The following is a 15091-nucleotide window of genomic DNA, read 5'->3' as shown; positions in this document are numbered from 1 at the left end:
TTTATTTCCAGATTCTGACTTTCTGACTTGTCATCAATGTTTTAAAAAGTACAAAACCAAAAATTCTCTGAATGTTCATCTCTCGAGGGACTGCGGCGAAAAACCCATTTTTGTCTGCATCACCTGCAACAAACCTTTTAGGCGAAAGGAGTATATAACTCATCATATTGGTGTGAACCGAGCCTGTAATAGGGGTATCCTTGAACAATGTTTTAAGAAAATTGTAGATCCGTTTGTGAAACAGATATATTTAAAACAAAGAGAATAAATGCTATAGAACTTCCTCTTTTAGTTACAGTATAAACCCTAATAACAGCTTCATAGGTTAAGTAAGCATAATTTCATCAAAATTATGCTCATTTTCATAGTTAATTTTTTCGTGAACAGCTATAAAATAAAATAAATTACATATATTCTTTTTTTTTTGTTAAATAATTTAATTTAATAAAAATTTTTTGGAGACCCTGTATAAATAGTTAAGTAAATGTTTATATTACTGAATAGAGAATTGGAGAACCTTTCAAATGAGCTGGCACACGACCCCTATTCTCATTTAAAAAAATCATCGATTACGTCATCATGCCCAGATGGATAACGTCACTGTATACCAGATATGCCACAATATCATAACTTAAAAATAAAAATCGGCCTGCTTCGGGATTTTTCCTTAAAGTCGCCGGTTTACGAAATAACGAATTTATTCCTTTCATTTGCACCATACTGTATACACATGCAACGGTGGAAAATAGTGTCGCGCACGCTTGATTAGCAACTAAAAAACAAAGTAGTTTTGAATATTGTATTGTAAAAACCTCTTCGGGATTTCATCGATCGATGTTTAAAGAATATCTACCTACCTTGGCAACATTCAAATTTTCAGTTTTTCACATAGTTTTTGAGGGTTAAAAATGGCCGATTTCGCAATTTTTCAATTTTTAATCGCTTAATGTCAAAAACTATTAACTTTAGAGAAAAGTCACTAAAGACCTTTTCTGTTTGGAATGATCTAAAAAACCTAAAAAAACTTTGTTCCATGCAAAAAAATTTAGGAAAAAAAAACAAAAAAAACGTTTAAAACAATTTTGGCCCACTGTTGGTCCTGGCAACATGCAAATTTGTTAAAAAGGGTCCTTTTTGAGTAAGATTGTGCAAAAAATCCGAATCGGAATATTTTTCAAAAAAAATTAGCTGAATCCGTTAATCTGTTCACGAAAAAATCAACTATGCAAATGAGCATAATGTTCTATATCCTTAACTTATGCATCGCAGTTCATATTGTACCTCCATCTTCGATATGTACCTGACGTAGACGTAGTACCGGCATTTAATTTTAATCTGTTTGTCATTTGTCCAGTGTGTGTTACATGTTATGTGTTTATTTTAAGTTGAAAAATGATTTTATTTACGTTTCGACTTCCACTTAGGATTTCGTTATCGAAATACAAAATAAAAATAAATTAAACAAATTTTGTTTATCTTGCTTGGGTAAAAAAAATTCTTCTAATAATTTAATTTAATCTGATAATATTATGTATATGTTTGTATATAATATATGTATAATCAGACATACATATATTATACATTTTAAAGTAGACGACTTTCAAATGATATTGTCAATATTTAAGAGTGGCTTTCCTGGCACGACTTTAATGGAAGATAGTACATGAATTCAACTTTACTAGAAATAACTAGAAACAATAACTCAAAAATATCCGTCAGAAAAATCATAGCATGTGATTTGTCTTTAAAAAAACAACCACATGCAATGATGACAGTAAAATTCTCATGTTAGTGATTCCATAGTAAATCACTAGTAAATCCAAAAACCGACATGCCGACATTTCTAAGTATGTGGTCTTATATTCAGTTTACTCTCAAAATTAACACCAAACTCTCATTTTATATGTATGTTATTTTAAAATATAAATTATGTATCCTCGATATGTTATTGACGTACTAATAGTGTAGTGGTATTTTCTTTCTATTGATTTGTGTCCAAAAGTTCACCTCACTGTTATCGTATATTGCCCAAGGAAAATTTTTTATTCTTGTATAGATGAATGCATTTTACTTTGTAGGTATTTTATGTCCAAAGTGCTTTAAATTGTACAAAAATCAAAACAGTTATCGAGTTCACGTCTATCTCGACTGCGGAAAAGTAAAATCATTGTCTTGCAAATTATGCAGTGCTTCCTTTAAAAGAAAACATCATTTAATAGGCCACATGCATCGTATTCACAAAATAGAGGGAAGCCTTGAATAAACACTCATCATCATCTCTATTTATATAAATTTTATGTATACTATTTAATTGTGTTTGATTTAATAAATGTTTAACTTATTTTTTATAAATACCTTACTGCGTGCTGTCTTTAATGTCAACATATCCTGTAGTAAAAAGAGTTTAAATATTTCTTTGAAGGAGCGTATAATGTATTATTCATCATAGTACTAATTATTAGAGAAAACTAGTTATAAAAACTAAAATATGTCAAGCAATGATGTAGAGTTAGTGGATTATCTAAAGAGCTATGACTCATGCATGCGCAGAGTACTTTACGCTTCGACCGTACAAATTTTAATACTTTTAGACAGGTCGGCGCGCGCAGATGTTTTTAAGGTCATAGCTATTTAGCAAATACATTAGCTCTACATATATGGTCGATCCGACATCGGGGTCAAAACTGGATGCATCAGAAAAACAAAAACATGTAAGGCAATAGTTTAAAATACAAAATGGATTTACGGCGTAATTTAGAATAAGTGAGTCTATTAGGGCGGCCAATGCGTGATAAGGGGTTCGGACAAATAATTACGGACAAGAAATCCCCACAAATTATCCCTGGACAAAAAATCCCCAGACAAAAAATCCCCACAAATAATCCCCACAGATAATCCCCGGACAAGAAATCCCGGACAAAGAATCTCCACACATTTTTTTGGACAAAATATCCCCACAAAAAATTCCTGACAAAAAATCCCCAAGAAATATTTGATGCATAATAGTTCTCTAAAAGTTTTCCAATCGCCATGAAACCGCTTTTCGTCACAAACATAATGATTAGCAATTAAGATTAAGCATGAATTGTAATTTCGATTACCAAATTTCGAATTCCAATTCTATGCCGATAATTATAATAAGGGCGTAAATTGGAATTAAAAGTTTATCGAAATTTACAATTATTTACTCATTTATTATAAAAATTCAGACTTGGCGCAATGATATTTAGTAGTAGAGCAATTTTATTAAATTTGAGGGACATTATATTTTCCATAAGATGTGTGCGGGGTCCTTAACAAAAAGTAGCAGGTTTTTTTTGCATTACAATCAAGATTATCGTTTTCAGGACCGAAGTTATCATCACGAATAGGGAATGTTTTGAACATAGTTATTCAAAGCAGAGTGAGCAAAAGATTTAAGCGAATAATTATAACATGATTCTCACCGCCTTAGCTCATTCGCATATCCTCCACAATTTTTGAAAACTCACACTCTTTTGTCATGTAAAATTTGAAGTTTTCGGCATGGAATTGGAATTCAAAATTTGGTAATCTAAATTACAATTCATGCTTAACCTTAATTGCTAATCATTATTTTCGCGACGAAAAGCGATTTCATGGCGATTGCTATATCCCTCATGCACTGAGGCTGAAAAACATTTGAGTCGATTGCATTCATGTGAAAACATGTTATAGAACTATTCGGCAGCAAATATTTCTGTGGGATTTTTCGTCCAGAATTTTTTGTGGGGATATTTTGACCAAAAAAAATTTGTGGGGATTATTTGTCCGGGATTTTTTATCCGGGGATTATTTGTGTGGATTTTTTGTCCAGGGATAATTTGTGGGAATTTTTTGTCCGGGATTATTTGTCCTAGGTTCGTGAGTAATGCGATAATAGCGTCACCCGACAAAATGGCCTGGTCAAAACAGCCCCGTCAAAAAAGCCCCGTCAAAATAGCCCGCAAACCAAATAGCCCCGACAAAATAGATCGCACACAAAATAGCCCCGGCCAAAACAGCCCCGGCTAAAACAGTCCCTGAGAAAACATCTCCAATAAAAAGTTTCACATTTTAACGGAGTACCATTTATTTTAAATTACTATTCTAATTGGGAAATAAGCCACAATTTAACTTAATTATTTTATAACGTTTTGACTTCCACTTCGGACGTCGTTGTCAAAATACAAAATATGTAAACAAAAATGTTGTTGCTTAGTAAAAAAATTCTTTTAATAATTTAATTTAATCTGACTCATTCATATCGGCAGTTCAGACGTACAGTATGGTGCAAATGAAATAAATAAACTCGTTATTTCGTAAATCCGCGACGTTAAGGAAAATTCCTGAAACAGGTCGATTTTTATTTTTAAATTACGATATTTTGTTATACCGAGAGAGTCTGTAATTTTTAATAAATTCAATATCTCAAATACTAATTATTGTTTTGAAAAATGCTCAGACCCGTCGATTAGTATTTCAACGTCCTTTTTGACATACAATAATAATGTATACAGGGTGTTCCAATTTAGAGATATGACGTCACCTTTGATTTTCTTAAATGACAACACTATCATTTTGATAGCTATTTTGATAGGGTGTGTAAAGTTATACACAACTGCAAAATATCAAATTTTTATTCTCGACAATTTACAAGATAATAGAAAATAACAAAGTTATGTCTCTAATTTGGAATAAATTCAATAATTAAAATACTAATTGTTTTTTTGAAAAATGCTCAGACCCGTCGATTAGTATTTCAAATTGTCATTTTTGACATAAAATAATAATGTATACGAGCGTGTCCCAATTTAGAGATATGACGTGATCGTTGATTTTCTTAAATGGCAACACTGTCATTTTGATAGCTATTTTGATAGGGTGTGTAAAGTTATACACAACTGCAAAATTTCAAATTTTTATTCCCTACCATTTACAAGATAATAAAAAATAACAAAGTTATGAAAAAAAGTAATCAAATAATAATTGAATTTCATTATTTCAATTCAGCAAATAATGCTCAAAACGTTGCCCATTGACAATTTGACAATAATTGAGGGCAACATTATGAGTATTTGCTTAATTGAAATAATTAAATTCAATTATTATTTGATTACTTGTTTTTTATAACTTTAGTATTTTTTATTATCTTGTAAATGGTAGGGAATAAAAAGTTGAAACTGCAGTTTTGTATAACTTTACACACCCTGTCAAAATAGCTATTAAAATGACAGTGTTGCCATTTAAGAAAATCAACGATGACGTCATATCTCTAAATTGGGACACCCTGTATACATTATTATTGTATGTCAAAAATGACAATTTGAAATACTAATCGACGGGTGTGAGCATTTTTCAAAAAAACAATTAGTATTTTAATTATTGAATTTATTCCAAATTACAAACATGACATTGTTATTTTCTATTATCTTGTAATTGGTAGAGAATAAAAATTTGATATTTTGCAGTTGTGTATAACTTTACACACCCTTTCAAAATAGCTATCAAAATGACAGTTTTGCCATTTAAGAAAATCAACGATGACGACATATCTCGAAATTGGGACATCCTGTATACATTATTATTGTATGTCAAAAAGGACAATTTGACATACTAATCGACGGGTCTGAGCATTTAAAAAAAAACAATAAGTATTCGAGATATTGAATTTATTCCAAATTACAGACTCTCTCTGTATATGTCATACTAGTGACGTCATCCGTTTGGGCGTGATAACGTAATCGATGATTTTTTTTAAATGAGAATAGGGGTCGTGTGCTAGCTCATTTGAAAGGTTATTTAATTCTCTTTTCAGTAATATAAACATTTACATAATTATTTATACAAGGTGTCCAAAAACTTTTTTTAATTTAAATTATTTGACAAAAAAAAAGAATGTATGTAATTTATTTAATTCAAAATACATTTTACTGCTGTCAGAAATCAGACAAAAATGTTTATATCACAAATAAACATTGATTTTCGCTTAAATTAAATGTTCAAACTTCCAAGAGGCAGATGGCTGGCGGGAGCTGGCTTGAACATTGAATTTAATCGAAAAGCAGAACACATAATCGAAACAGAAGACAGGACTCGAGTTCTCTGAAAAGACCAATATTATTTAATGTGGTTAAGATAAACATCCGAATAGAGAATAATTACCATTTCCGAAAAAATGTATTTTTAATGATTATTTCATGATGAATTCTGAAGGGAGCTTTTTTGTCGGGCCTATTTTGTCGGGGCTATTTTGTGGACGAGCTATTATTCCGCGGCTCTTTTGTCTGCAGGTTATTTTGTGGGAGCTATTTTGTGTGCGGGATATTATGTCGGGGCTATTTTGTCGGAGCTTTTTCGACGGGGCTATTTTGACGGGGTACCCGATTAGAGACAGTGGTGGATCTAGATATTTGCTTGGGTGAGAGCCCATTCCAATGAAACACCAACCTTTCGGTTGGTGTTTCATTGGAATTTTCCTAACCAGCGGGTTTATTGGGTTGAATTTGTCTGTCGATGATTTAAGTTTTATGTCAGATAATATATTTTTATGTTTCAACAATTTTTTTCTGTAATTTTGGATCTTGGGGAGGGGGACGAATTCCTTCCCTCCTCCGTAGTTCCTCCGTAGAAACTGGCGGCTCTGTGTAGCATACGCCCGAACACATTTTACCTTTTACTAGTAAAAACAAATTTTTATATTGTTTTAAATCCTTGTAATTTTGTTTTATTTTATAACAGATTTCATTATTCAGAAACGTACTTCATTAAAAACTTTGTCTTGTCTAAGCGTCCTGTCTAGTGGATACGTTGGTGCTCGGCGCTCACCCTCTTCAATTCAATCGGTTTTCGGTTTATATGTAGGGGAGCGCATGCCGTATCCAGTTGAGCAGCTACACGGAGCATCAACGTGTGGATACTTACCTTATAATACGTATCCATACGTTCGTACTCCGTGCTCCGTCCGTGTAGGTGCTCAAATGGATACGGCATGCCCTCCCCTATATATAAACCTTAAACCGGTTGAATCGAAGAGGGTGAGCGGCGAGCACCAACCTATCCACTATGTGGAGCTGTTACACGGAGCATCAACGTATGGATACGTAGCTGATGTTGGGGTTACAATGCACTTCATCATAAAAATAATCTTTAAAATAATAAAAACATTTCAAACTTATGTAGGTGTAGGTGTAACTTTTATGTTGTCAGAACCTGTTTGATAGCGTTCAGCATAATCTTACATTGCCTTTTATTTAAGCAGTTAGTTAGCGTTTTGTCTTGTAGTTACAATGAGTGAAAGCAGTGAAGTCGAAAGTACTAAAGGAAAGTACACAATAGGATTTGTGCATATGTTACGTGATTTTCCAATACTTTTGTCCAAGTCACAAAAACCAGCTATCCGAGAATCAAAATCAAAAGCACTTGAAGCGATGAGAAAACAATGGGAGCTTAATTTCGGTTCTAAAATAACAACAAATCAAATCAACAAAAAAATTAATAACATGAAATTCAAACTCAAGAAAAAGACTGATATTAATACAACTGATAATAAGAAAATTGTTCTGTTGGACTGGGAAAAGATTTTGTTGGAAATCATGGAAGGCGATACAAAACCAGTACTTACAAAGATTCCAGGTAATGTAATATTTATAAATAAAACTGTTGGTTCTTCATTAAAAAAAATTGCCTTTGAAATTGGCCTTTGAAATTTTGTCAGAAAAGAACAACACCAAAAAGGTGTGTGAATTCTTAATTCGGCTGTCGGTAATTGACACTTCGGAAAATATTTTATGAAAATTTTTAAGACATACGTAAAAACAAACTATTGTTTTCAAAAATAACTAGAGGTTCTTTTAATGATCACATGATATAAAGAAGGTAGCTAAACTATATTTAATCTACAAAGCCATTTAGAACCAAAAAATATATTCCTGTTGAAAGTCTAGGTTACTTCACTTTACAATTTCATTTTAGGAGCATGGTCTGTCGGTACAGAACAAACACACCCAAGATGGTAGTCATGCAGCTAAAATCCGCAGACCTTCTGTTTCTACGTGTACCACAAATGATGATACTGCTAATGAAGTATATCCACCTAAAAAAAAAGAAACCCAATAAAATTAGCCCCCTTGAAAAATACGAGACATACTATACCAAACAACTTTCAAATACGGAACTACAAAGGCTAGTTTTGCTAAAAAAATTAAGAGCAAATGAAGGAACAAAAGCTAAAGAGAGAGCTAAATCCTGATTTAAGTGAGCTTCAACTAACAATGGTATAACCGCGGACAGTGAAAACGGAAAAACGTACATTAATATGTAATATTTAAATATGTGTTAAACTGTTGTATAATAAAACATATTAGTTATAAGAAAAAATGTTAACGATAAAAATTATAAATGCGTTGTTTTGTATTCTTTTTTTATTTTTACTTACCTCAATTTAGAGCAAGAAGGATTTCTGCCAATTCAGATCGCCTTCGTTGCCCATTTTGTCTAATGTCCTCTTCATCTGATGCGGGACGCATCTAAACATTCCGTATATGTATTTGGCACCTAGTAGTTTTCGGACATCTTGGATATTAAAGCACCCTATGTAACGCACAGCTGAATGTGGCTATATTTTTATGTTTGTGCATCACAGTGTTGCCATGCTGTTTTCTATATATTTCTTTCATAATTTCAATCAATGTTAAATATACCTACAAGAATAATAGAATAATAACATTTACTTCTCCGTCATTATACTAGGTATAATGATAAATGAGGTGTCAAATTAAAGCTTATAATCCAAGGATAGTACTAAAGGTAAGAAATTAGACCTAGGTTGTCTGTCTGTCTGACCGCGAATATAACTCCTCCGTTACTATACCAGGTAGAATGACAAATGAGGTGTCAAATGAAAGCTTATAATCCAAGGATGGTACTGAAGGTGAGAAATTTGACATAGGTTGTCTGTCCGCCTGTCCGTCCGACCGCGAATATAACTCCTCCGTTACTATACCAGGTAGAATGACAAATGAGGTGTCAAATGAAAGCTTACAATACAAGGATCGTACTAAAGGTGAGAATTTGACATAGGCTGTCTGTCCGTCCGACCGCGAATATAACTCCTTCGTCACTATACCAGGTAGAATGTCAAATGAGGTGTCAAATGAAAGCTTATAATACAAGGATGGTACTAAAGGTGAGAAATTTGACATAGGCTGTCTGTCCGCCTGTCCGTCCAACCACGAATATAACTCATCCGTCACTATAGCAGGTAGAATGACAAATGAGGTGTCGAATGAAAGCTTATAATACAAGGATGGTACTAAAGGTGAGAAATTTGACATAGGCTGTCTGTCCGTCTGTCCGTCCGACCGCGAATATAACTCCTTCGTCACTATACCAGGTAGAATGACAAATGAGGTGTCAAATGAAAGCTTAAGGATGGTACTAAAGATGAGAAGTTTGACATAGGCTGTCTGTCCGTCTGTCCGTCCGACCGCGAGTATAACTCATCCGTCAATATACCAGGTAGAATGACAAATGAGGTGTCAACTGAAAGTTTATAATCCAAGGATAGTAGTAAAGGTGAGAATTAGACCTAGGTTGTCTGTCCGTCTGTCTGTCTGTCCGCGAATATAACTCCTCCGTTACTATACCAGGTCGGACGGACAGGCGGACAGACAGCCTATGTCAAACTTCTCATCTTTAGTACCATCCTTGGATTATAAGCTTTCATTTGACACCTCATTTGTCATTTTACCTGGTATAATGACGAAGGAGTTGAGTTTGCAAACAGACAGACAAGACGGACGGACGGACGGACGTGGATAATTCAATGTTTTCACATTTTTTCAAAATTGGTGAAAGTAACAACATAATAAACTTTACTTAATTGGTGTTTTGAAAACTACTTACTTTTAACACATTAGGTACACAATATTACAAGGTTTCTAGGAAGTTAAACGTCACAATGGTTTAAAATAATCAAGTAAAAACCTATATATACATAACATATTAGAACATACCTAAAATACACAAAAATGATACATTTCATACACAAATATAATATCACAAAAAATTGTAACGTGATAGTATGAAAAAATAGAGGATACGGCAACGGTGTTACATTTGACGGTCGGCCCGGGTCGGATTCAATGCCAATATCTACACAGACATATATTAGGGTGCTTTAAAATCCAAGATGTCCAAGTTTTCTATTGGTTCCTTGCGGCACGCGGTCATATTTCAACTAATACGCGGCGAGGTGCCAAACTCATATTAATGTTATTCGGTGCGAAATTCATATACGGAATGTTAATTCAATTAATTGTGGTTTAATCTCATATAAAATAATATATAGTACCTAATAAGTCAAACATGCCACAAGAAAACAGTTTCTGTTTATATAAATACGAAAAGCCAATGAATGTCTCCTAATGGTTTTGCACTCAAGTGGTTAGCATACAAAGGTGCCATCTACTTTTACAAAGCTAACAAACTTAATATAACTATATTTCAAATAAATAAATAAAAAAAACTAATAAAATGGCGACTTAAGAAAAAGTTTGTACACCCCCTAGTCATTAGCTGCTTTGTTTTGGATAATTTTACAATGAAAATACGATACATATTGTTGTTTTAACGTTGTACTTCAGTTAAAAAAAAAAGAGCAAATTTGGTCCAATAGAACCCGAGTCATTTTTTCCAAGGGCACTCTATTTGGAACCATGTACTCGACATTTTGTAGATCACGGCTGGTCCTTCAGTCGTCTAACCCCACTCCTTTTACTCTAGTCGCAACGCAAAGTATTGTTGGTTTACAACACTCCTGTTTGAACAATTTACAATCATTTTGTATGCTAAAAGTTTTGTTAAAAACTTTGACTTTTCTTATAAAAGATTGGGTACTTTCAGACCTCAATCTTTTTAAAGTAATTAAAGCAAGTGGTTAAAAATGGGTTATCTTGGCTCCTAAGTGTTCTAGGACCTTTACTCGTTTTTTAAGTTGTGTTTTTTAACCAGGATTAAATATAATCATTTTGTGTGTATGTAATTTTTAAACTGTTTTTATAGGTTATTAGTACACGTCCTAGCAAAGAAAATAAGCCCCGAAAGTATTGAAATTCATTCAATAAAATTATCTGGACCAGCATTAGAAATTAGCTCATTTTGCAAATAATCTTATAAACAAATTAAATTTCGTAAAAACTATTCACCTGTCTGGCAGATCTTTTGCACATAATTCAAGCACTATAAGACCCTCACTTGTTAAGTTATGAGCAGAATAATAAGTTTGACGTTTTGATTGAAATAGTTCTTCTAAAAAATTGATGAATCCCTAGATGAGAGTCTTTTGTAATATCTCATACTTCACATTTCAAGTACACCCATGACGAAAAAAGGCTAATTTTTTTTACTAATTTGACTGGTTTATTAATTTATTTCCAACTGTTCTAATTTTGCTTCTAATAAAGTATGTAGTACCTATGTTTACTTAACATTTTTTTAGCGCACGTAACAGTACAGTGTCCAGGATGTGGAAGATACTACAAAAATTCATTGTCTTTACAGTCTCATCTACGACAACAATGCGGAAAAGAAGCCAAATTTGAATGTCAAGTTTGCAGTAAAAAGTTCAAAAAGATACATAATATGAAGAGACATATGTTAATACACCAAAGAGACTTTGAGTTGCTTCAATATGCGTGAGAGTGCTCATGAAATTCTATGGCAAATTTAAGCACCATTAATTTAAATAGACTAGGGCCAGTTGTTCGATCGCTAATCAAAAATGGAATCAACTGATCTTTATCAAATACTTAATTACTGTCACCAACTGTCAATGTCAACTTTGTTTGGGTTGCTGAAAACATAATTGATTACAATTATGAGATTTATTAATCAATTATGCCAATAATTGTTATGTTAATTAATAATTAATAATTAATAATTAATAATTAATAATTAATAATTAATAATTAATAATTAATAATTAATAATTAATAATTAATAATTAATAATTAATAATTAATAATTAATAATTAATAATTAATAATTAATAATTATTAATTATTAATTATTAATTAATAATTAATAATGAATAATTAATAATTAATAATTAATTAATCAATAAATGATGTTAATTATCATAATGATAATTAACATAATTGATTACAATCAACTGATTGACGTACGAATGAGGGGTGTTGTTATTTGATGGTTGTTAAGGGGACTTAATTATAATCAACTTCTTGATTAACGTTCGAACAACCGGCCCCTATTATTGTATCCTTTATAGTTTATTTTTTGTGTGGGCTATTGTTTTGGATAGTTTAATTATTGTTTAGTATCAGATTAATATGAGTGTTCCAACGAAAATTTGACCTCCACCCCAGTAACTCAGAAACCAACAGTTTCTTTAGAATTAAAAAAAAAAAACATGTCAGCTTGTATTGAGGGGGGGACGAATTTTCATTCAAAATTCGTCCCCCTTTCCCTGCCCCTCATCAGCCCCCCAGTTTTTTTAAATAGCAAGTGTAGTCGAGTGGCACATCATTTGAAAGGTATTTTTTTTTCTACATTACCTTCTAATTTTTTTTCATTTGCAGAATAACCTTAAAGATAATTTTAGATTTAACTAATTTATAATAAATATAAATTTATAAATCCCTGTTCACCTGTTATAATAAATTTGTTAATTCCAAAATTTTCTTCAAACTTGTTACGCAAATTAAAAAAAATAGAGCGCCGTTTAGAGAAAAAAATTACCTTTCCAATAATGTGCCACTCGACAACACTTGCTATTTAACAAAAAGTGGCGGTTGATGCGGGGCAGTAGGGGGTTACCTTTGAGGGCATGAATTTTGCATGAAAATTCGTCCCCCTTCCAATAAAAATTGACGTGTTTTTTTTTAATTTTGAAGAAGCTCTTGGTTTATGAGTTTCTGAGGGGGTCAAATTTTCGTTGGAAGACACTGTATATTTTTGTGAATTTATACGAAGACACAAATAGCTGAAACCACTAGGCCATTTGCGAATTAAATTGGATACGAGAGACCTAGTCCGACACTGTTTTTACACCATTAAAATTAACTACTACGAAAAAGTTTTTTTTGGGATATTGTCTAATTAGTTTTTGTGGCATATGCTTACAAACATTGAAACAGTTTTCTTAGCGTTTATTTATAATAAATAGTGTTTATTTAGGTATAAATAAATTTATAATAATTTATAAAATTATTTGAATTGTTTAAAGAAATGAGGTTTACTTTAATTTCTATTTTACTCAAATTTGCTATGACCATCTGAAAAGTGGTGCTGAAATGTTGTCTATACTATAGATATATGCCAAACTAATCGAGTTATCATATGAAAGTTTTATAGTTTATAAAGCCAGCCACTCACGGTACTGCGGTGTCGTTCGACAAGATCGTCGATGATATCAATTCTGCAGTACTACAGCACATAGGCCAGTCTGTCTGCGGTCAAATTGTACGATTTAGTTAGATGCACGATAACACACGATTAAAATTTTTGGCAATTAGTCGAATTCGACAAAATTGAACTACGCCGCAGTATCGTGAGTGGTCGGCTTAAGATGTTATTGTTGGTAATATATTTTATTATAATGTTTAGCTATTAAAGTTTCTACGAATATAAATATATTTGATTTAATGTATTATCCTTATACTTTTATTATTTTATTTATATGTTGAATATGTTGCCTTTGTGAGTCTGTTTCAAATTTTTAGTAAAGTTTTGGTAAATTTTTAGTAAGAATTACCCACAATCACTTTATTTTACCACAGACGACCGATCTCGCTTTCTATAACTTACAAATAGACAAGACGAAACCGGCGGGTTGGTTGGAAAAAATATTCACATGAGATTTTTTTGCATAGTCACATTCGTGAGACATCCCAGAATAAGGTTCAAGAAGTCGCCCACCTGAAAAGTTGTGCAATTTTTTTTAATCAAATTGCAAAAATCAATATTTTCGGCCCGGTCACATATTTTTGGGTTTTTTCCATTCAGGACAAAAAAGGCCTCTTATAATTTTTCTCTAAATTTGCTCGTTTTCGAGTTATAAGCAATTTAAAATTGAAAAAACGAAAAATGGCGATTTTTAAGGCTTAATAACTCGGTTAATAGCTATTTGTATAACAAGGGAGGAAAGTGCTACTTTTCCTCCCGAGAATGAAGTTTACTGCCCGACGCGTAGCGGAGGGCAGTAATCATTCAAGGGAGGAAAAGGCACTTTACTCCCATGTTATACATATGGTTTTTCCACCTTCCTCAAATAACAAGTCATTTTTTTATTTTTACTTAATTTATTTATGTAACTAACCAACAAAATTTATTAGAACTAAAACTAGCAAGTAGGTACAATATAACTGTCAACTGTCAAATATAAGTCAAATTATTAATGTAAACATTGTTAAATCAAAATAACAATTTACTGTTTTTTACCATTCTGCAAAATAATTCTGTTTTATAAATAAACGTTAAATGTATAGATACTTACGTAATAGAAAATAGATATTGTACAGGGCGTCAATAAGTTATATTTCATGAATGACGTCACTTTTACTTTTCCTCCCTAGGGAGGAAAAATATTTTCCTCCCTAGGGAGGAAAAGTACAACTTTGCTCCCTACAATCAGGTCCGGAAAAGTATACTTTCGGTAGAGGTAGGTGGAAAAAGTTATTATTATGAAAGTCAGAAAGTGATAAGATAAAAGTTTAAAGCCCGCCCTACAAGATCCTGAAGAAATTTTTGTCATTATTTTATCACTAAACTGTTATTTTTAAGTAAAAATAATGAGCTCCATGCACGTATTAGGAGGCCGGCAATGATGAGTGCGAGAGAGATGCCATTCCGGCAGTCAATGGTGCATCTTACTTGCACTCACATTTACAGCCGCGTCAATACGATCTTACGGCTCATTATTAATAATTAAAAATAACAGCTTAGTAATAAATTAATGACACAAATTTCTTCAGGATCATGTAGTAGAGGCTTTAAGCTTTGATTTGGTCACTTTCTGAATTTCATAATAATAATTTTTAACCGAGTTATTAAGTCTTAAAAATGGCCATATTCG

At 32.3% G+C, this 15091-nt stretch overlaps 1 protein-coding gene across 32 annotated transcripts in view; it reads left to right on the top strand.

The window, feature by feature from the left end:
- LOC114336038 (longitudinals lacking protein, isoforms H/M/V) overlaps positions 1 to 15091 on the top strand; it is a 630205-nt gene that overhangs the window by 362131 nt on the left and 252983 nt on the right. Inside the window, exons 5-6 of one of the 32 annotated variants that reach the window (XM_050646570.1) lie at positions 7282 to 7632; positions 7972 to 8412. The exons of 26 other annotated variants lie outside the window; for them this stretch is intronic. In XM_050646570.1, the coding sequence (XP_050502527.1) occupies positions 7282 to 7632; positions 7972 to 8015 (395 nt within the window). In that variant the 3' untranslated portion in view covers positions 8016 to 8412. Of the gene's footprint in view, positions 1 to 11; positions 284 to 2078; positions 2343 to 7281; positions 7633 to 7971; positions 8413 to 11497; positions 13667 to 15091 lie in introns of those variants that run through there. 5 more of the 32 variants (XR_007697054.1, XM_050646603.1, XM_050646615.1 and 2 more) reach the window with 5 other exon arrangements.

The sequence above is a fragment of the Diabrotica virgifera genome, chromosome 3 (assembly GCF_917563875.1).
Source record: "Diabrotica virgifera virgifera chromosome 3, PGI_DIABVI_V3a".
In the NCBI taxonomy this organism is placed as follows: domain Eukaryota; kingdom Metazoa; phylum Arthropoda; class Insecta; order Coleoptera; family Chrysomelidae; genus Diabrotica; species Diabrotica virgifera.
This window is presented reverse-complemented; position numbering and strand designations above follow the sequence as displayed.